This window comes from Camelus ferus, chromosome 19 (assembly GCF_009834535.1).
Source record: "Camelus ferus isolate YT-003-E chromosome 19, BCGSAC_Cfer_1.0, whole genome shotgun sequence".
Classification (NCBI taxonomy): domain Eukaryota; kingdom Metazoa; phylum Chordata; class Mammalia; order Artiodactyla; family Camelidae; genus Camelus; species Camelus ferus.
In genome coordinates, this window is record NC_045714.1 from 39068325 (window position 1) to 39092072 (window position 23748).

The 23748-nt window shown below is 48.4% G+C and overlaps 1 protein-coding gene across 1 annotated transcript; it reads right to left on the reverse strand.

The window, feature by feature from the left end:
• Positions 1–122: 122 nt before the first annotated feature.
• Positions 123–23659, reverse strand: SLA2 (Src like adaptor 2). Its single transcript, XM_014562512.2, has 8 exons — positions 20916–23659; positions 18023–18156; positions 14076–14175; positions 13605–13691; positions 11910–12013; positions 2430–2579; positions 1540–1672; positions 123–1123 (listed from the first exon to the last, which is right to left on the reverse strand). Exons 2-8 carry the CDS (start codon positions 18111–18113, stop codon positions 958–960), a joined length of 831 nt encoding a protein of 276 aa, XP_014417998.1. The 5' UTR covers positions 18114–18156; positions 20916–23659; the 3' UTR covers positions 123–957.
• Between the last annotated feature and the right edge of the window lie 89 nt (positions 23660–23748).

The window sequence follows — 23748 nt, forward strand, 5'->3', positions numbered from 1 at the left end:
CCTTTCCCACCTAACCTCTAGCTTTAGAACCGAGTAGGCGCGCTAGTGGTGGTGCCTCCCATCCTTCTTCCCTCTCCTTCCTCTCCCTGCTCCCTTAACCAGCACCAGCCAGGCCTCTTTCCCTTCAGGGGCAGCAAGGAAATCAAGGGCTGGAGTTGTTATAGGCTGTGGCCTTATCTTTGTGGAGAGAGGCTTACCACCTTCTGGTGCCCTGATGCTCCTGCCCAGCACTGAGAAATGTGACTGATCTCACTGCAGTGCTAGACTCAAATGGTGTCGTTTTGCATTTGGCCACAAGGTGGCAAGGCTGTTGTAGCCAGGAAAGCTTAGCCAGGTTCCAATGATAAGCCACAAAACGAAAGCTCTGAGACCTAGGACTGTCCAGAAAAGGGGCTTAATGGGGACATCGAGGACCTGGACTGTAGGAGGTCCTGCTCTGTGGTCAGGTGGAAGCTGGACAGCCCAGTTCCTGCTGCTGTGGTAAGTCACCCATCCCCTCTGCTTCCTGTCCCTTCTAGGCTGCAGTCCTACCTTTTGAGGTGTGGTGGCATTCTGAGTGAGACTGGTAAATTTTCTTTAAATGATTTTTTTTTCCTCCTTGATACTAGTGGTGGTTTTCTACCTTGTGGGTAGGGGTGTGGGGATGTAGAATGAGACTCAGGCAAGGGGTGGAAGATGGTATTGGAAATCCCAAACTCAGGAACTGACTGGGTCAGACCCCAGAGGTTTAGTCTCTTTTTGGAGCCCTGACCCTGTTCTTAACTGGTCTGTACTTGAACTAGAGGTTGTAGGCAGGGTCATGGCACTGGGAGGAGGTTAAATGATTTCTTATGGCTGAGAGAGCAAGGAACAGAGGATACAGGTGGGACCTGGGATGTGTCCATGTCCAGCCCTCCCCTCACTCAGTGTGCAGCCTTGCCTCTGGGGTGCTCAGTCAGGCTGGGCTGAGTTAGGGTTCTAGGTGCTACAGCCTTGATTCCCCTTTCGGCTTCTGCTTTGGTCCTTGGCATCGTCCAAGGAGATGTCATCAGTCAGGCTGAGGTAGGAGCTAAGGGCCTCCCGGAGCCCCTCACTGAGGAGGGACTCCTCTCCTGTGGCAGATGCTTCAGAAAACAGGAGGGAGCTGTGGAGAGGGGAAAAGAGTTGGGTCAGGGAGCCTCATGCTCCTCCCTGCACTTACCACACAGTTCCGTGTTCTCAAAACCTGCTGAAAAAACTCAGTGGTTCCCTGTTCCTTATGAGATCAAACCCCTGCTTGACTTCACTCAGGACTGGTGCTCCCTGTTGTACCCCATCTTGTCTGACCTTCCTTCCATCCTGGCCACCTTGGTGCCCAGGCATACTCTATATCCATGCCCACTTTTGCCTCCCTGCTAGTCCCCCCTGCAGACCTGCTGAGCCTGGGCTAGCCTTTATGAGTTCAGTGAGTGCTCATTGGCTCCCAGATGTCCCTGAAAGTGACAAGCCCATTCCGAGTCCCCAGGGGTGGGTCCTTCTAACTCTCCTTTGTTCCATCTTCACATTCCAGGGGCCCCTCACCTGTCCAGCTCTTCCCAGTTGAGTGGTGTCCTCTGCACAGTCACAGGTAGAGGTATGGCCTTGCCAGGGAGTGGGCCAGCCCTCCGCAGGGCACAGGGCTCCTTGAGGAGGCAGCAGATGTCATCTGCCAGCTCTGTGGAAGAGACCAAGACCCTTGACATGGCTGACTCCAGCCCTGCTTTCCTGCCCAACAACCCCACTCTTACCCTAACAGCTTTCCACGCTTGGCAGGTGGGAGTGTGAGCCCTAAGCTGTTAATCTGGAGGTTAAGATGCAGTTAAAGGTCATTCTCGGCTAGGTTTGGGGAAACTTAATTTACTGTGTTATTTTGGGTAAGTTTTGATGGACCTCTCTAAGCCCCAGTTTCTGGTTAGGAAGGTGCTTTGGGAAGAAGAAAGCTAAGGCATGACCGGTCTCTACTTGTTCTGTCAGTATCTGCTGTATGGAATGACAGTCCAGAAAACCCCTGATGAGTAGTGGTCTTTCCTCTCTGCCTTTTGACATCGCTGTCGTGGCTACATCCTCCAGGGCCCATTACAGATAGGCACCAGAGAATGCTAAGAGTTAACTGAATTCCACAACAGCAACAGCTCTGGGCCTAGTTCCTGTGGAGAGAACTGTGCCAGCTACTGGGGACTTTAACTCAGAACCACAGTGGTAGGTGAAGTACTGGCATACAGTCACATGGAACATCTGTGTGGCTCTGTTGGCATGAGGTAATGTTGGGGCTCCGAGGCTGCATTTCTTGGCACAGGGACTGGCATGAAGAAAGGGGAGGTCTCTCATAATTTGGATATTCTCCAGCAGGTAAAGTGTCCAAGGGTATGACTAACTGCCCACAGAGACACCACATCCTGGTCTACTCTCATGGAGGCAGGGAATGACCATACCGGAGTAGTGGTCCACCAGGGCCTGGAGCGAGGGAAAAGTGAGGCGCGGTGAGATGTACAGCCAGCCATTGTCAAGGCGCTGGATCCTGTAGTGTCTGATGCGGTCCCAGGATGCAGGGCGGCTGAGGCGGACCGACAGGGAGTAACAGCCTGAGGAGGAGAGAGTCCAGGGTGGAATTAAGGCCCTGCTGGGACCCAGCCCAGCCCAGGATGGGAGAAGGAAGACATGAGATGGTCACAGAGAGTGGTCACTAGGCCTAGACAGAAGGGAAAGTGGCAGGGAGGGACAGAGACTTGGTCTCTTGGTCATAAATGACAACACAATCATAACAGATAGGGCTCTTGTGAGGATGAAATGAGATCATGCATGCAGAGTGCTCAGAACAGGGCCTGTCACAGTCTAAGTGAACATTAAGTGTTGGCTGTTACAAAGACTCAAGTTGACGGAAGTGTTAGAATGTGAAATTGTGTCAGTAGATGTCAGTAAGGACATGAAGAAAGAGGAACTCGTACCCTGCAGATGGAAAGATAAATTAATAAAAGCCACTGTGGAAACAACTGGCCTTAACTAGTTGAGTTAGGTGCCCATGCCTCACAACCCAGCAGTTCTGTCCCAGCATGATACCTTACAAATACACAAACAAAAACATTCATAGCAGCATTGTTAAGAAAAGCCTAAAACTGCTAACAACCCATATGCACTCAAGATTGGTAGGTTCTAGACTATAGCACTATATACAGCAGTAAAAGTTAATAACCACAACACATGTAAGAATAGATAAATCTTTAAAATAATAAGCAGAAACAGCAAGTCACAGAAGCATACATTCAGCATGATTCTATTTAAATGAGATCCAAAGGCAGCCAAGACTATTATTGCATAGGGATGTGTGTATGGCAAAACTGAAGAAAAATAACTGGGTAACAGAGTGAAGCACACAAGGGGCTTCAAAGGGACTGTTGTACAATTTAAGCCGGTAAGTGGGCTTATGGGTGTTGATTTTATTATTAGTCTTTAACCTATCCATTTGTATTATAAAACTGATGCTTGTGAATTTCCCCAGTTTTTTTGTTTAGTCAACTTTATTGAGGTAAAATTTATATATATATAATGCACATGTTTAAAGTGTACAGTTTGACAGGTTTCAACAAAAATTTCAATTAAAAAAGAGAACTAGCTAGAAGAGGAAAAGCACATGGTTGAAAAGTAGAGAAAAAAAGACTATATAAAATAATAAACAGGCCTCCAATAGCAGTTTTCGGCAGATGAAATGCATATGAGCGCTCTTTAGCTGTAAAGTGGGATTCATTTCTTAGGTCAACACTTCATCAAAGCCAAATGGGAAGAGGGTGCTTAGTGAAATAATAGTAATAATAGATTATTACTATCACCTAATGATGTAGAGCTATCTGTAGCTTTCATTTACTGAGTGTTCCTATGTGCTTTTTTGTATGGATTATCTCATCTAATTCTCATAATGAGAATTACCTATGAAGTAGGTACAATTATCCCCACTTTACAGATGAGAAAACTGTTGCACAGAGAACCTGGGAGAAGAGGCAGTGACCCTGTCACTTAACCTTTTCCTGTGGAATGCCAACAAAATGCAGGAGTGAATTTCCCAAACCACAGGCACTGCTCAGTTTTAGGAAGCTTTTACTTTTGAGGAAGCAGTCTAAACACTCCAATTAAAAGGCAAGGATTTTCAGGGGAGGGTATAGCTCAGTGGTAGAGGACAAGCTTAGCATGCACAAGGTCCTCGGTTCAGTCCCCAGTACTTACTTTAAATGAATGAACCTAACTACCTCCTCCCAAAGCAAACAAGCAAAGACTTTCAAACTGGATGTGAAAAAGTGAGACCCAATGACATAGTAAACATGCTTTGGATATTAAAACACAGGCAAAAAGTAAAAAGATGGAAAAATATGTATAATGCAAACATTAATAGGAAAGCTGGGGTGATTATATTAATATCAGAAAAGTAGAATTCAAGACTAAGAGTATCACCAGAGATAAGAGCATATCCTGAACTTGCATGCATCTAATTACAGAGATTCAAAATACAGAAGTGAAGCGACAGTATTAAGAAATAGTTGTCCATAATTATAACTGGAGATTTCAACACTCCTCTCTCAGTACTTAATGGGACAGAAAATCAATAGGGACATAGAATACCTGAACAACACAATCAACCAACTTGACTTAATTAGTGTAAACATTGTGCCCAATAAATACACGTAGAATATTCAAGGTAGACTATAGACTGGGCCATAAAAACAAATTTTAAAGGGTTGAAATAAAGGTATATTTTCTGACCACAACAGAATTAAATTATAAATTAATAACAAAAAGATATCTGAAAAAATCACCCAATACTTGGAAATAACCCAGGAAACAGAAAGCACAAGCAAAATTAGAAAATATTTTTAACTAAATAATAAAAATTTGTAAGCTCAGCTAAATCAGGACTTAAAACTTTGTCTTACATTTGAAGAAAATAACAGCATAAAATAAAATAAGCTTCCACTTTAAGAAGCTGGAAAAATAAGAAGAAAATAAAGATAAAGCAAAAATAAATGAAATATAAAACAATAGAGAAAAACCAATTAAACCAAATACTGATTCTTTAAAAGGATAGATAAAATTTATAAACCTCAAATTAGACTAACCAAGAAAGAAAAAAGAACAAACAATAATATAAGGAATGAACTGGGGACATCATTACGGATCCTGCACACATCAAAAGGATAGTAAGAGCATAGTGTGGACAACTTTATGCCAATAAATTCTACAACTTGGGTGAAATGGACAAATCCCTTAAAAGACAAATTACCAAAACTGAAACAAGAAATAGTAAATTTGAATAGCCCTACGTCTACTGCAGAAATCAAATAAATAACTTTTAAACTTCCCACAAAAAAGACTCTGGGTCCAGATGGATTCACTAGTGAGTTCTATCAGACATTTAAAGAAGAAATAATACAATTTTACACAAACTCTTTAAGAAAAGAGAAGTGAACATTTCCTCATCCATTGTATGAGGCCTGCGTTAACCTGGTATAAAAATCAAACAAAAACTATGAGAAAACTATAGACCAATATCCCTCATATATAAATACAAAAAGTACTTAACACACAATTAGCAAGTTGAATCTAACACTATATAAAAAAAGATAATACATTATAACTAAATTGGCTTTATCCCAGGAATACAGGCTGATTTAAAAATTGAGCATCAATGTAACTCACTATATTAGTAGAATAAAGGGAAAAAAAAACACAATCACCTGAAGAAATGTAGAAAAATAATTTGACAAAATTCAACACTCATCATTATTTTTAAAATAATAATAAAAACTACAAATAGAAGGTGTAGTAGTTTCCTATTGCTGCTATAACAAATTACCACAAATTTATGGCTTAAAACAACGCAAATGTATTATAATTCTGGAGGTCGTAAGTCTGAAATGGGTTTCACTAAACTAAAATCAAGGTATCAGCAGGTCTATATTTCTTTTGCAGGCTCTAGAGGAGAATCCATTTCTTTGCCTTTCTAGTTTCTAGAAGCCATCTGCATTCCTTAGCTCATGGCCCCTTTCTCCATTTTCAAAGCCAGCGCATAATATTTTCCAGTCTCTCTCAAATTCTTACTCTTACCTCTCTCTTGTAGAGACCCTTGTGATTTCATTGAGCTCATCTGGACAATCCACCATAATCTCCCCATCTCAAAATCCTTAATCACATATAGAAACTCTTTTGCAATGTAAGGTAATTCATAATCACAGGCTTCAGGGATTAGGACCTGGACATCATTGAGCTATTCAGCCAACCACAGCCTTCCTCTCAACCTGACATAGAGCATCTGTGAAAAATCTACAAGTAACATTATACTTAATGGGAAAGACTGAGTTTTTCCTTCTAAAATTAAGAACAAAGCAAGAATGTTCTTACCACTTCACTTGTTACACTAGAGGTCCTAGCCAGAGTACAAAGACAAGGGGGAAAAAAGGTATATGAATTGGAAAATAAGCAGTTAAACTATATTTATAGATAATGTGATCATATATGTAGAAATTCTTAAGGAATCTACAAGAAAAGCTAGAACAAGTGAATTTAGCAAGGCTACAGGATACAAAGTCAAAATACTTTGAGAAGTATATATAGGGCAAGGTCCCTGCCTCCTTTTCCATGTTTTCTGCCTAACTCTGGAGACCCCTTGACCTCTGTACCTTTAAGAATCTCTTCTAGAGCTGTGCTGTGACCCTAAAAAAAGCTCTGAGGTTGAGAAAGGGCTACATATCTGAAAATAGGCCTTTTGGCCAACCAACCAGCTAAACAAAGTGACCGAGTCCCTCTATCTTCTGCATGGTTCTTCAGCCACCACATCCTGGCCACAGTCCCCGTAGTTAGTAGAACCAGGAAGTGTCCTCATAGCTGTACTGACTGCTAGACTCAGATCTGTGAACCCCATGTGGGGTTGTCTACCCTATTGTGGGGACAGGTCACCTACCAAGGCCATCTGTGACTGGTATCCTGCTGTTCCTTCTCACTACATGCTCCAGCCAGTCCCAAATATCTACTGCTATCTTCCAGTTCCAGGACATCTCCTTTCAAAATCAGATTCCCTGGGTTCAAATCCCACGCAAAGTACATACTACGACATCCTTACATACTATATCCCTAGCTGTGTCTCTAAGGCATGTTATTTGACTTCTCAGATCTGTTTCTTCATCTGTAAAGGGGGATCATCATTGTCCCAGTCTCAGTAGATTGTGCCCAATGATTCAGATGGTGAAGCAGGTAACGCATTTAACATGTCTGGCATGGAGCAAGCACTCAATAATCTTTATCGGGCCTCTGATCCTTTGCTAACATTATTCCTTTTATGTAGAAGACTCTTCTGCCTGAGTAACCACCAGCCTTCCTTTTACAACTCCGTCCTGCTCAGACAACTCCTCTCCAGAGCACTTTCTCTGCCTGGAGAAGCCCCAGCTCTAGGCTTGCCCAGACACAAGTGCTAGTACCAAAGGTTCTGTTCTCCCATCGTCTGTTCCTCAACACTACCCCCACCCCCACCCCTCATATAGCCAACTGTGAGCCCCACAAGGGATGGTTCTAATTTACCTGCCTACCATCTTTCCATCTCAGAAAACAGCAGCACAATTCATCCATTAAGAAGCTTCTAACCCCAGAATCATCCCTGACTGCTTCCCATTCTCTCCCACCTCCCATCTAGCCCCACAGAAAACCCTACTGGCTACATTCAGAATATATCCGGAATCCGACCACTTCTCACCCTGCAACAACTTCCCATGTGGCTTCCCACTTCCTCCTTACCCCCTGCCAAATCCTCTCTTTGCACAGCAGAGGGATCAAGTCATGTCACTGCCCTACTCAGAACCCTCCCTGACACAAGAGCTCACCCTGGAAAGGCCCTGCAGACCTGACTTCTGATGACCTTGGATCTGCTCCAGGCACATCTGCCTCCTGCTGAGGATGCACCTGCTTACTCTGTTCCTCTTAATGCTGCTTTATTGTTTCCTTGTGGCACTTGCCATCATCAGATGCTTAATTACTATTTGTTCACTGTCCATGTTGCCAACTAGAGTGTGGTCACAGATCTTGCTTTTTACACTGTTGAATCCCCAGTGCTTAGAACGGGTGCTGGCACAGAGTTGCCATGCAATATCTATTTGTTGAGTGAATTAATGAATCTCTGTGATAAACGCTGAATAGAGCCATGATTTCAAGCAGTCTTCAGGAGTCCTTGCCACCATTTGCACTTCTACCAGCGTGAGCACAGATGGTGCTGGAGGGCAGTCAACCCTACCCCAGCTCTTCATCCTCGTCCCTCCCCTCAACGTACAAGTGAGCTCGTTCACTGATACAGGAAATACCATTTGAGCACTTACTACAAGCTGGCACTGCACAAACCCCAGACACAGGTAATCAGATCTTCATACTCTGGGGAAAGAAGTGCTATCCCTCAGCCAGAATTTTCCTTTATGGTCCTCATTTCAGGTATTTAATTCCTATGCTCACATACCTTGACTTTAAGAAGTAAGTTTATTGCATCTACAGAAGAGGTATTTTCAAGATGCTATGGGAGTTGAAAGCAAACAAAACAGTGACAAATAACCTGGGGGGATAACATTGCAACGGGTCATAAAGAATGAGTGTGAGTTGGCCAAGTGGAGGAATGGAGGAGAGGGCTTTCCAGGCTGAGGGAAGCTCTTGTGCAAGGATGCAACAGTGGAAAGAACAAGGTGTGTTCATTCGTCAAGTGTTCTGGTGGGCAATGGGCCAGAAGGCAGGCTGTGGGAGGGAGTGGTGGGAACCATGGCTGTGTGCAAAGCCTGAAGGGAGACCCACTGGGAAAGGTACAAGGTCCCAGATTCCAGAAAGCTCCAGCAGGCTTAGCCAATTGCACATCCTGGCCTGCAGTAACCTATGGGGTCAGGCACCATGTTTTCCCAGGTGTTATGATGATGCCAGGAGGAGAGGTGGGGTACACAGTAGTGTGAGGGATCAGATTAAAAGCCATGTATGGGAGGTAGACCTAATAGGACCCTCCTGAACTTCCTCTACTGAGGCCTCTGAGAAGCTGATAGCCTCAAGGATACTCAAGACTCTCCACTGTCTGCAGCCTGAGGACAGGAACCACAGCTTAGCAGGCCAGAATCAGAGGAGATGCTTAATAACTGTTTTTCAGCTGACAGAATGGACAGAGGTGAGCCCCTCAGGGGCAGGAAGCCAGTCTTGCTCATCAGTCTCTCTTACAGTGCCCCACACAGAACAGACACATAGTAGGACAGCAGGAAAACAAGGGAGTGATGCTGTTGGGGTCTGGCCCTGGCACTGACCTCTAGAGCAGTCCTGGGAACTCCACAAACTCCTCATGCCCCATCACAGGGCAAGGTTTTCAGCCTGACTTGGGCCCTTCCATGCTCCCCACCCAGGCCTAGAACAAAACCAGGCATGCCAGAGGGATTCTGTGGAAGATGGGGGCCTCCCCCTCCCCTCCAGACTCTAAGTAGCATGCTTGGGAGCTCAGTGGCCCCAGGCCTTCCTCCTTGGTGGACACATAAGCTCAAAGCCCCTGATTCCCTTTCCAGAGGTACGTATGGATCTTGGACCAAAGAAAAGTTGATCCTTATATCACTCAGTCAACAGTTAATTACTGTTATATATGACAAGATGCATTATGTAAACAGAGAAAAGTCTCTCATTACTTAATTTTGTGTTCCTCACATTGGAACTGTATTTTCAAACTTAACATGAGAACCAGCCAGAGAGCTTGTGAAGGAAGCGGGTTTCTGACTCTGTGCCCAGTAGTCTGATTTGGTAGGTCTGAGGTGGGTCCATGAGCCTGCATTGTTGAGATGTTCCACTGACAATTCCTGTACACTTGAGTCTGAGAACCACCATTCTGTGGCGTCACTCAGGCCCCTACCGCTTCAGTGTCAAGCTTTTTTTGACCACAAACCACAATATGAAATTTTACACTGTGACCCAGGACGCATTTGAAGTGATCTAAAACAAAAGTTTGATGAAGCAGTATTTTCCTTAACCCCAGTGATGCACCTTAATGTTTCCTGTTGTATTTCACTTTAAATACTCACTGGTCCAGACCCACTAAATTAATGGGTCCCAACCTGAGCTACACATTAGAATCACCTGAGGGGCTTTTATAGCTTCCAGGGCCCAGGCCACACCCCTGACCAATTAAATCAGAAATTCTGGGAGGTAGGGTGTAGGCATCAGTAATTTATAAATCTCCCCCAGATGATTCCAACATGCAGCTATGGTCTAGATCAGCTGTTCTTAAAGTGTGGTCCCCAGATTAGCAGCAGCAAGCATCACCTGTGAACCTGTTGGAACGGTAAATTCTCAGGCCCCAGACCTAACAACTCAGAAATGCTGGGCCAGCTCTTTGTTTTAATAAGCCCTCAAAGTCATTCTGATGCCTGCCCAGGTTTGATACTCACTGGTCTATTACCGCTGAAATAAACTGATTTCTTGGCCCACAAATGGATCATGACCTATAGCTTGACAAACACTATCCAAAAGGAAGCACCAGAGAGATTATAGATATTAGTATTGGGAAACCATTGCCTTTGCTGCAGAATTGGCAAATATCTTCATTTTTTGATAAACAGCTGCATTCTGATCTATCTCCTTTTGGTGTTGCTGGGGGGAGGCTTAGAGTCAAATCTAGCCTTAATCCTGGTAAATTTGTGGCTCCTTAAAGATCCTGTGCATTCCTTATACCTTAAATGTATGTAGTGCTGTGTATCAATTACACCTCAATAAAACTGGAGGGGGAAAAAAAGATCCTATGGATTGTTATCTGCTCCCTCCTTTATTTCTCAGTCAGTTCCTCTTGTATATGTGTCTTCTTAGGAAAAGGGAACAGTGGCCACAAATTCTGGTCACTATGTTCTTGGGGTTGAACCAGGCCAGAAGGGGCAGGGGTGGGGCCGTTGAGCATGGAGCACTTCCTGTAGCTTCTCAAGCTGACTGGGGCCGGTCTGCAGCACCCCTGGCCCCAGCAGCAGCACTATGGTTTCCTGTTTGTAGCTGCTGTATTGAGTCAGCCCAACCGACCTCGGCCAGTGTATGGGTGCATAAGAGGGTTGGGATGCTGATGCTGCCTGGAAAATAGCAGGAGAGGCTGGGAAGAGGTCAACTCGGGGAACTCCCGAAGGAAGGGAAGGAGAGGAAAGATGCACTGGAAGGCGCTCCAGGAGGGAGACTGAGCAGAGAGCAAAGGACCCTGACAACCCATCCATCAATGTTCAATTTAGGGCAAGCACAGGAGGCCGATCCTCATTCCTGAATATCTCCTCCGTAGCCTGCCACTGTGCTTGCAATTCCACCATTACTGTCACATGTGGGCCTTTCTTGGGTGTCTGAAGTGGACAAGCCTCACCTGGGTTTGAATCCCAGCTCTGAAGTTATTATCTGTGTCCCCCCCCAACCCCAGGCAAATTGTTTCCTCATCTGTAAAATGGGGATCATGAAAGTACAATCCCCAAAGCACTGTTTGAAGGCATTTAAAGGACCTAACATAAATGTGGGCACTGCCACTCCTTCAACGTCCTTCTCTGCCCCTGCTGTAAGGGACTCAGGGCGGCAGCTCAGAGGGAGGCAAGGGCATCAGAGACAGACTCTCTCAACTTCAGGTTTTGTTTGCAAAGGCCCTGCTCCTGGGGTGGGAGAAGTCCCACATGAATGTGCAATCAACGTAGATGTCCCTACCCCTCTTGTGAGCAATCCACACTCACTTTTAGAAATGGAGGTTATTGCCATGTTGTTGATGGGCCCTCCTGGCAGCAACATGGTAGTCAGCCAGCCAGACTGCCTGACTCCAAGGCCAGGTCTTCAGCCCTTCACGTTTGGCCTTCTATCCCTTTCCCTAGGTCACCCTGCTCTTGGCATTAAAGGGACAAGCCCAGAGCTGGGCTGAGCTTACCCACCTCTCCTGGTCTGGCTCTCCCGGATCAGGAAGGCCCCTCCGGGGTTTCCAGGCAGCAGCAGCAGTTCCTCTGCTTTCTCCCGGCTCAGGCCCTCATACAGCCACCTGGGGGAGGAGCAGAGGGAGGGATGGGGTCAGTCTGGGGCTGGGTGGGCCACAACTCTACAGGAACATCTCCTCCCCTCTCTGGGCCTCAAAGTTCCAGCCCCATGAAGCTGACCTTGGGGTCTGTCAGGCCTCCCACCTTTGTCCCGGTTTTGGCTCTAGGGGCCTCAGAGGACAGTCTCATGGGGTCAGCCTCAGCCTTTTCTGATTGGAGACCTCATTCCCAAGTGGCCAGGGCCTGGGGGCAGGTTAAGTGACCCCAGACTCTCTCCTGTCACTGCCAGTTCCTCCAGCACCCATATGCTATCCACTACCTTTCCAAACTGTCACCTCTCCAAGAATTGCCCCTATTTTTTTTTAATGTTAGCAAATATTTTATTTCAACAGTTTAAAGTTTAACTTTGTCGCCAAAAGGAATGCAGGTAAACATTTATTCACTGTCATTGAAATCTAATTCCCACCTGGGCTTGTTTATGGCGGAAAGTTTGCAACTAGAATGCTCAAGGCATTCTAAAATTTCAGAAAAAAATCATTTTTTGGCTTACTAGTCCATCAACCTTCTAATGTACCCAAGGCATGCCCTGGGGTCCCAGGCAAAGCCTCCAGAAGCCAGTTTGATGGAAATGGCTGCCTCTCTGTCATTTTGTGACATTCCACAGTCAAAGCCAGAATCAGGGTTGAGTTGATTCTAAGTAAATAAATTAGAGAAGCTGTGACTCTCTTGATGCCAGTGGCAAACTTAGCCCAGTTTTATAGTAAATAAAGCATGTCATTCATATGACTTATGAAAGCTGAGGATATAAATGAAGCAGTGGCAAGGAAAGGGGACTCTTGGAGGTGGTCAGTGTGTCCTTGGCATAAACTCCAGTGCCATGCTGTGGATGAAGAACTCTGCTCCGCGGGCCCAGGCCATTGGGAAACGCACGGCGAGGTGGGCTTCACACAGCCTCTGCGAGCTGATTCTACGAGTTGTCCACACTTCTCAGGATCCTGTCAGGACCATCAGAGCTGGCATACCGTGAGCCTCAGAAAAGAAAGGCCATCCAGTGTGGGAGCTGTGCTTTTTCTCAGAACGGAAAAGTGGCTGTCACGGCACACACAGTGACGCATTCCTGGCTCCGAGTTATTCACTGGCCTTCCCCCTCAACACAGAATTTGCTCTGGAGTCAGTTTGTCACTTACTCTTGGCAAGAGATGATGCACACTTTGTAAGAGACCCTGTGTCCCAGCGTCCAGCCCTCCGGGGGAGGTGCCTCTTGGAAGGGCAGCCCAGGGAGGCTCCCCGGGACACTCTGCAGGCTGCTTCCACTTCCAGCAAGTCCCCGTCAGCCTCCTCCCCAGCCAGCTTCCTGGCCACCCTCCAAAGCCCAGGCACCACATCTCCACAAGGCCTTCCTGAGCCCCCTCCTCTGGGCTCCCACATCTCGTGGGTCATCTTGAGAGAGAGAGTTGTCTGCTCCAGAAGGCAGGTCTGGGCCTGAGTCTCTCCCTTCCTCAGCTTTGCTCAGCACAGGACTGGGCATAAAGGACAACCTTGTGGGAGAAGAGGGCAAGAAGCTCTCCCCAGGCAGGGCCTGATGTGTGAACTCACCCGTGGGAGATTTTGGCCACGTGGATGCTGGGGATGCTGAACTCTCTGCCTGAGACTTCCGACAGCACCGTAAACCAGTCTCCATCCCTGGAAAGAGAAAGGCGAGGGGGTCCCTCTCAGAAGGGCCAAAGCCCTGGGAACTGCTCATTCAGGATTCACAAGGACCCACCAGGCTGGGTCCTGTGCCCACTTGTCCCATTTGCATTTCCCAGGTTCCCTTGCACTAGGTGGTCTGGGCACCTCCTGGGCAATGGATGGCAAGATTCAAGGCTCCCTTGCAAGGCCTTGCCACTCACTGCTTCTCCCTGCAAGTGTATCAGGTTGCCTAAAATCCCACCATTAGGGCCATGTGTGAGCTCGGCACCAAAGGCCATGTTCTTTTCTCCTGGAAGGGGCCTCCTCCCATTAATGCATCTTCAGGTATCGGGGGAGGGAACAGAGCACCTCACGGAGTGCCCTTGGAAGACTTACTCAGAGACGATGGTCAGTGGCTCCCCCAGCCTCAGCGACAGCTCTGCCTGCTCGCCTACCGGGAAACTGCTCAAGGCCACAGCGGTGGCCTTGCTTCTCTCTGCATGGAAGGACAGAGATGGTCACCCTCTGGCCAGACGCGAGCTCCAGTGCAGTCTGGGCTTTTGCCATCAATCCTCCCACAAGCGCCCTAGGGCATGTCTGCTGGGATCCTGAGATGGCAACCTGGAATCTGACACTTTTCCACAGGATGCTGCAGAGCCCTTGGGGTGCCCAGACATCACTTGGGGTCTCCTCAGGGAAAGGGTTGGTGAGACAAGAGTGGGACTCCTCGCTACAATCCCCTTTTATATACAGATCTCCACAGGAGATTTTGATAAAGGAATTCTGTTGTTCAGCAAACTTAAAACTGCCCACTCTAAGCAGGAATCAGCCCAGATCTCTGAGCTCAACTTCTGAAAGGCACTGATGAGATGGGTACCAGATGAACTAGCTTCGAGGACCTGGGAGGAGGACATGGGAGGAGGGCTCCTGGAGGGCCCAGGAAATCACCGACGTGGATGGGCTTTGTAACTCTGGAGTGCCGTGCACGTGGGCAGAATGGCTCCCCCATGGCCTTCATCCAGAGCGGCAGGTGTAGGTCTGTGCTGCCCCCTAAGAAGAGCTGCAGCCCCAGGGCTCGCTGTGCTAGGCCTGACCCAGAGCAGACGCCCAGCAGGAGTGTGTGGCCCAGTCAAGTGTCCTGGTCACACACCTGCCATCTCTTCCTGAGCACCTGCTGTGTGTCAGGCCCTGACTGGGTGCTGTATGCGTCATCTCTATTCAGCCCCGTTGCACAGCAAAGCAACCGAAGCTCAGCTGGGCACTCCACTGGGGAGGGAGGGCACAGCTCCTACACACATCAGCATGTCCCTCTCCTACCACGGGGCACTGTTGGGGTGGGTGACCATCATGGCTGCTCAGGGGTCCAGGGTGAGGGGACTGGGCTGGACAGCAGCACATCTCCAAAAGGGCCCAGGCTCCACAGGAGGCTGATGTTCAGAGAGGGAGTCACTGAGACAGAGGACGCCAAGTACCCCTCCCCCGCCCCCCAGCCGCACCATCACACCAGGACTGGTCCTGAAAACATGGTGGGCATGAGGCCTAATTTTGAGGTTGACCAACAGGCGGCAAGCGGCTCCCTCAGCACAGGATGCTCACGCCCCACCCCTACTCAAGAATCAGCTCACCCAGCCTAACCAGACCTCCCGATGCCTGCCTAGGCCTACTTGTCCTGAAAAACCTGTCCTCCACGGGCTGCGAGCACGTCACCCACACCCCAGCACCCTCCTTTCCCATCTCAGTAGGGGTCTCTGCATAAAGCTACAAGAAGCATACAAGCTCAGCAAGAAAGGTTTGTATGTCTCATAAATGCTCCTCAGGGCCTAAGAGGCCTCCCCAAGTCCCTCTAGACAGCACTGGGGCCCCAGGAGGTTGGGGAGGGAGAGCAGGTGGACAGACAAGGACCTAGGGGATATGTGGGGCAGACACAGAGCTGGACACTATGTGGGCTGAGGGCCTCTGCTTTAGTGGGACATGGGCAGAATGCGACTGTGATCCTGGAAATGGACCAGTTCCTAAGTGTTCTCATAGACACACGTGGAGATCCCTGTGGTGACCCTAGACTGGAGCTCCTCAGAGCCCGGGGCCTAGCCATCCCATGGAGCAGGGAAATGCCTGATGCCCAAATACACGGTACAAGCAAGTCAAGGGGCATGGTGTCCTCCAACAAGAATGGAGCCAGGTGGCCAGATGGGCCCGTCCACCTCCTGGAAGCCCTGGCCTTTCACCCCTAGGAGCCACTGAGCTTCATATGCGCTCCTCTGACTGGTCCTCTCTGGTGGCTGAGTCACCTTCATCCTTCACTCCCTGGATGAAATGTCCCTCCCGTGACGAGCCCCTCAGCACACACTCTCGGTCAGTCCTTTTAAACACCATCACCAAAATCTAACACAATTTTAATTGACTACTGGTTGTAATTAACTACCTGTCTTTGGGTCTTGATTGTCCCTGAAGACAGGGGCTGTGCCTGTCTTGTCCACTGCTGTGTCCCCTGGTCCTGGCACAAGGCAGAGCTTTGGAAGATTATGGATGGGTACAAGGCTGATGGACAAAGGAGCTGCCCCAAATCCATATCCCTGCTGGGACCAGCGGTAGAACTACTGAGAGAGCCCCATCCTTTCCATGGAGACCCTGGCAGAGGGGAACGCAATTCCCCTCAGTTCCCACAGGCAGGGAGGGCCCCAGGACACCTGCTGCGGTGGGGGTGGGGTCATCCCTCTCAGCAGCCTGGGCATGACTCAGAGCCGCCTCAGGCTGCTGCCTGTGGCTAGATTTAGAGGAAATGAGGTAGAGGTCTGTGTGGTTTCCAGATCTCTTCCTGCAGGTGGGCCCCAGGCTCTCAGTGCAAACTGAGTGGCTAAAAGGAGGCAGATGCCTCTCCAGCAGGAGTCTAGCAGGGGCTGAGGGTGTCAATGACAGTGGGGCCTGGGAGAGGCTGGTATTGGGAGATGCAGATTTCCAGGGTGGGGGCTGAGTGGGAAAGAAGCCCCAGCTATTGCAGAGGAGTTTTCAGACTGGGGACAGCTCCTGCCAAACACAGACATCAGGATATTTGGCTCTGCAGCCTTCTAGTTCTGCTTAAGTGTGTGGCCATGTCCTTCCTCCTAAAAAGTGCTGCTTGGTTTAGAGTAATCTTGTTATCTGTGATGGTTAATTTTACGTGTCAACGTGGCTAGCCCACAGTACCCAGATATCTGGTCAAACACCAGTCTGGATGTTAATGCAATACTATTTTTTAGATGAGATTAACATTTAAATCAGTAGTCCTTGAATAAGACAGATGACCCTCCATAAAGTGGGTGGACCTCATTCCATTAGTTGATACCCTTAAGAGAAAAAGACCGAGGTCCTTTGAGGAAGAGGGAATCCCGCCTCCAGCCTCAGCTCTGGAATTTCACAGTATTAGCTCTTCTCTGGGTCTCCAGTCTGCTGGCATGCCCTGCAGATTTCAGACTTGCCATTGCCCACAATTGCATGGGCCAATTTCTTAAATTCTCTCCTATACACGCGCCCACACATACCCTATTGGTTCTGTTTCTCTGGAGAACCCTGATCAATACATTATCAAAACCCCAAATCACAATGTGATTTGAGAAAGGGTTTGTGGACTGTTTTGACATCAAAATATTAGAATTTGCAAGATATTTTGATTGCCTAAATGTCCTTAAAAACTGGCATTTTTAGTCAGGCCTACCTTAGAAAGTTCCCAGTTATAGGTTCAGCCTGTGCATTGTATGAACTCAGTTTTTCCAACCACCATAGCTCTAACTTTGCTTCAAGTATTTCACAGCACCTCTCAGGATAAGAGGAGACTTCAGAGCATCACTGTCCAACAGAACTTTCTGTGATGATGGAAATGTTCTTTAATTGTGCTGTCCAAGAAGGTAGCCACTAGCTGCACATGGCTACTGAGCACTTAAAATACAGCTGGAGTGACTGAGGAACTGAACATTTATTTAACTTTAATTCATTTTAATTAATCTTGGTTTAAATTAACTGCTTATGGCTTGTGGCTGTCACAACAGACAGTGCAGCTTTGGAGAGCTACGGAAGTAGGTTGGTCTTACAACTGCAGCTCAGTCTCCAAATAAACTGGTTGAGGAGGGAAGCCGGGGGAGATGCCAGGGGGACCATCACACCACGCTGGTTAGCTTCTTGTCAGTCTCTCACATTTTCTAGTTTATCTGGTTCAGTGTTCTCACACTAACATGTAAGCTCCCCAAGAGCAGAGCGCCTGACTGTGTGGTTCACAGGGAGGGCCTGGTATACAGAGGCAGCGATGTCTGCATTTGTACAGCCTCACGGTGCCTGGGAAGGGCCTGGCTGCCCCGAGGCCCACAGCCTACCTGCTTGCATGGGCTCAGGACTCGGGCCTCCCACAGAAGGGCTGGAGCTTGGGCTTAGCATGGTTTTCCCCCTGCTGGGCTGACTTCCCATCGTTCTTCAGCAGAATACTCAGAAGCACATTGCCAAGAGAAATCTGAAAGAGATGTTGTAATGGGGACAGAGCCATAGCTCCCAACCTGGTGCCCAGACACCCTCCCTCCCCAGCTCAGCCCTGCTGACCTCCTTGCTGACGCAGCGAATGAGATCCCTCCCATCAGGACCAGTCTCCAGCCCCCTCCACCAGACTCTGAAGTCTCTCTGCAAACCAGACCCTGTTTTCTCTGCATCCCATCTCTTCTATGCTGTAGCCATCCTCCATAATGTTTCTGGGCCTTTGTATGTTCGAAGCCCCCTCCCATTGGCTAGAATGTTCTTTTCTCGTTTTGGGCCCACCTGGATCCCACACTTCCCCAGGAAGCATTCTCTGAACCCCCCTCCAGGCCTTGCTGATTATTCTTATGGCTCTGGGATCACATTCTGCCCCTGGGTTGCAGGGGCCAATGACAAGACAGAGTTCACTTCAGGCAAACCAGGATCCACAGCTAGGTGGGCAAGGGGGATCCTAGAGGGCTTGGGAGCTGGTGTCTCACAAGCGAAGGTGACACTAAGCACACAGTTACTGGTGTCACGTAGCAAAGTAAGATGCCAGGGAGACTGTATGACACCATGATGACTTGCAAGGCTTTACAGGATTGGTTGTTGAACCACTTCCCCTCTCTTTGCCTCCATTTCCTCGTCTGAAAAATGGGGATAACAGTACCCACCATATGGGTCTGAGAGATAACGTATGTGAAGAGCCTGGCCAGGACCTGCTTTTCCTTTTTCACGCCCTGAATGTCACTTCACCGGAGGCCACTCCTGGGAGCTTTCCCTCTTCTCCCTCGGCTCCCCGCTGTGCTCCTGTCCAAGTTGTCATTTTTTGCATATTGGAGTGCTTGTTTAATCAGCCGTCATTCTGTGGCTTGTTGAGGACAAGGACCTCTCTGCCCATTTCCTCAGCATTTCACCCACAGAAGGCACTTGATGCACATTAACTAAAGTAATTATAGCTCTTCAGACAGGTGTTTTACCCTTAGTATATTCTAAATTCCCAGGTTTCCCGGGAAAGGACGATTTTTCCAAACACTGTACATACTCAAATGTTTCAAGGAGGTGGTTTCATTCTTTCAGACGGTTTCAGTCTTTTCACTAGAGACAAGGCACAATTAACACCAGTTTGGTGACACAGGAGGCTCCGTCCTTGCCTTTGAACCTTTCCCCTTGCCTGGCTGAGGATGGATGTCTGTCATGATCATGGAGTGACTCCCATGGCCTCACAGGCCATTGTGTCTGAGGAGTAAAGCTCCTTCCTGCCTCAGAGCGGGGAACAGCTATCTGCAGTCTTGAGTCATCAACACGGGGATAAAGGTATCTGTTCAGTATTCACGGAACAGGAGCCCTTTAATACAAAACAGGCCCACCATTAGGAGGGGGCTCCTGGCAGCCACTTCCTGCTCAGACTTTGGGATCCTGAAGCCTTGGCAGCCTGGGACGGTGCTGCCACCTCCTAAGGTCTCTCTGGTTTCCTCCATGTTAGGGACTCCTTCAGGTCAGGTTATCAACATCCCTGCTGCTCCCCAGCCTTTCCTTTCCCCCTTGGGAAGGAGGTACAGGCCATATGCTTAACTGTGCAGACACTGGGTCCAGAAAATCCCTGGGAGAGATCGTTCCTGGGTAGCACAAGTGATTACTTCAGACCAACCCAGCTGGAGCTATGGGCCCTCAGGCAAAGCATGTAACTTCTCTGAGTCTCATCTGTGAACTGGGGACAATACAGACTCCACAGGGTTGTGAGGAGAAGTCGAGAAGCCTGGCACAGACTGTGTTCTCTGACAAGATCAGTTTCCTTTCCCGTCTTTCAGCAAGACAAAGTCACCACTGTCACCAACCACACTTAATGCAGAGACTTCTTCCCGTTGCAGGTGGAACTGGGGGCTGGGCCTGAGGGAGGGAGGAGAGCCCCGCACTGAGGCTGGCAGCCCCCTAGCACTCTGCCAGCTGCCTTCACCTGGTCAGGTCAAGGCTGGGAAGCCTCCTGGGGGCAAAATGAAAACCATGGGCTGGCAGGGCTAGGAGGAGTATTGGCCCAAACTTTTGAAAGAACTAATCATAATGATGTAAGTATTTGAAAAATTTAACTATATGTTAGGCACTTTCTAGGGGACCCAGGCATGGGTGGAAGGAAAGGGTTAAAGGCAGCTGAGGTCAGCACATGGCCCACATTGTTCTGATCTTCTCACTTGACCCTCTGAGAGGTTTGAATCCCCTTCAAGTACAATGACCAGGGCCCAGAGTGGGTAACCTCGTGCTCACTTTCCTATGCTGGTTAATGCAGAGCTGGATCTACAATCCATGTCTTTTGTGCTTCTGAAGATAATTTCTCAGAGGTGGAGGTAAGTGATAAATTGGGCTGAGCTAAAGGGAGAATTCCCTCTCAACTGAGAAATTTCGATCATCTTTTTGAGAGGAACTATTAGACTCTAGGGCTGAACGTGTCTTCAGAGATACAACCTTATCCACTGACATTGTAAGGCTGTAGCCCAGAGAGGGTCCCAAAGTCACACAGCAAGCTGGTAACTGAGATGGGACCAGAAGGGGCATGAAGATAAGCCGGAGGGAACAATGTTACTCCGCAGGGGACAGGCAAAGGGGGAGAGGAGGACCCTCAGAAACCACCCCTCTCACAGCCTCAGTGAAACCGTTTCCCCTCTTCTTGAGCTTGTTTCCCAACCATTAAGCCCACTCCCCATCTTTAGGGGACCATCCTTCCTCACAGCCCCAAGGCCACTGAAAAACACAAACGAGCATACTTACTGGTTTCCTGCCATCAGAGGCTTGGGGCGAGGGCTCGGCTAAGATGCATGCTTTAGCTGGAGAGGTTAGGGCCTTGGGAGGATCCTGCTGGAAGTTCTTAGTCCTAGGCCATCCAGAACTCTCTCAGTCTGGAAGAATCTTCATGGAGAGGCTCTCAGTATTGCTTTGGATAGCTCTGCTCCTGCCTGTGGTCAGCAGTTTGTACCCCTGGGATGGGACAGGAGCCCCGTGCTCCTTAGAGACCTCCAACTAGGCAGTTTTCCCAAGCACGGCCAGGTGGGGAAGCAGGCCCAGGGTTCTCTGAGCTCTGTTGCAGGGTCCTTGCGGCTCCCGGCTCGCATCTGCAGGCTCTGTGGTTCTCACAGCCACCCGTTTCCTCTGACGGCACCACAGACCATCGAGGAGCCACCTTCCCCAAGTTCCTGTTTGTGGGGGAGAAGCAGCTGCCTCGTCATGATCCTGGTTTTGTGGCTTGGTCTGATCCAAGGAACACAGAACCAAAATAAATGAGAAGGAGGTCCCCATGCTTGCCATATGATCAGGTAATAATAACCACCTGAGGAGCTTGTTAGTCTAGGATCCTCCCACATCTTCTGAATCCAAGTAACCAGAGGAGCAGCCCAGGAATCTGAATCTTAAACATGCCAAGAGATTCCTTTGATTGGCAAGTATGGGAAGGACTGCCTTGGGGTGATGTGTCCCAACATTTCATGTGTATAGGAATCCTCTGGGGATCTGGTGAAACAGCAGATTCTGGTTTGGTGGGTCTGGGTGGGGTTCAAGATTCTGCATTGCTGATAACTCCCAGGTGCTGCCCATGTTGCTGGTCTGGGGACCACACTTTGTGCAGCAGGGTCTGGACAGTGGTTCTTCAAGTCTGGTCCCCAGGCCAGCAGCCCCAGCATCTTCTGGGAATTTATTAGATGTGCAAATTCTCAGGCCCCATCTCAGTCCTACTGAATCAGAAACTCCATGATGGAGGACCAGCAACCTGTTTTCACAAGCCCCCCAGGTGATTCTGATGCACACCCTAAACTTGAGAATCACTCAGCTGGGATAAAGAATCTCTGACAGAACTGCCTTTAATTGGTATGTTTAACTTTGGTCATTAAAATTTAAATTAATAAAACCTCAGTTTATTAGAATCTAAATAACCACACGCACTCACCGTCTCCCTGTTAGGGGGCTTAGCAATCCTGGAGAGAGATGCTTTTAACACAAAATCATGATTTCACTGACAACGCAGCCTTTTCTGGGGCCTCGCCAGCTTGAGCACACCTGGGCTCAGGTTCACCCTTTCCCTAGGGGAGGGCTGGTTTGAGGTTGAACTCCCTAAGCACTTGGCGTGGAGAGCTGAGGGAGCCAGAGTGGAGGCGTAAGCTCTTTACGAAGTTCTAACCAGTATGTTAGAGTGGGTGATGGACGCTCAAGGATGCGGCCTGTGGCTGGAAGGGAACTGATCACAGGCCCACCCTCCTGCTACTGCCTTCACACCACTCTGATGTACATCTTTTCATTTGACAGGCCGACTTCAGACTGTCCTCAAGGAGGGGTCCGTGAATGAGGAAGGAAGTAGGAAATGGCCATCTCTGGTCTTAGAAAACATCCCACCATATCCTCTCCCGTTTCACTCAGGGAGGCACCTGAGAATTATAAAGTTTAAAGTCTAGATCTGCTGCTTTATTAGTTTTGTGACCATTTGTAGATTAGTTACCTCTGGGCCTGTTTTCTCATCCATCAAACTAGAATAGTGTCTATCTTATTGGGTCAGGAGGAGGAACATATAGGAAGGTGAAGGGCCTGCCTGCAGAAATGCTCAGTAAAATGTTTAGCAAAGTAGGAAAATGCATTGATTTTGCAAGAACTGGGAACTTTTTCTAGCTAGGTTTCCTTGGCCATATCACTAAACTGTCCTCAGCTATTGTCTGTAAAAGGCACTGCCCACTTTGCAGAGTTGCCATGAGAACTGGGTAACAATTTATACGGAAAAGCTTTACACGGTCATCTTGTGTAGCACCTACCTAGCCACTTCCTTGCCTCTTACAAAGCAGGCACCCCAAATTTCCTTTTGGACTGAATAGGAGAAAAGGAAATAAAAGAATGAGTATGGCAAGGACCAGTCAGGAGTAGCCAGTTGGGGCCTGACTCCAGGCACGAAGCTAAGGGGGAAAGAGGCAACCATCCATGCTAACGTGCAGCCAAGAAGGCTGGAGCAAGGTGTTTCTTTGAGCAACTGTGGCCATCAGACCACCCCCAGCTCTGTACTGGCCTGTTTGGTCAGGAACTCAGCGTGATGACCTGTATTTACCTGGGTGCATCCATTTTCTCTCCTCTACCAGGATAGGCAGGTCGACACAGCATCTCCCACAGACACAGCAATCTGGATGTACTGGTAGCCTCTGGGATCATTCAAAACTGACCTGAGATGGTGGCCTGCTGAAATTATCCTTGGAGGCTACAAAGACAAACCTTTCTGGGGAAATACAGCCCGGTCTGTTAGAGGAACCCTGGCAGGTGGTTGCAGATTACATGAGGGGTGGGACACGGCAACCGCACACACAGAGCAGAACTGAGATGAGGAACGCCTTCCCAAACCTGGGTTTCTCCTCCTCCATCACAAACCACACGGTCAGCCTTCTCACAGGCTTTGATTTGAGCAGAATACAGGTGTGTCAGATGGACTCAGGGTTCAATCCCAGCTGATTTATTTGTAGGGCTTCGGGCAAATTATTTATCCCAAGTCTTGGTTTCCTCACTTTAAATGGACGGTGTCGCCGGGTGGATAATCAACAGGTAGGTGAGTATGCCCAGCAGGGAGCCCATGCGCAGTCAC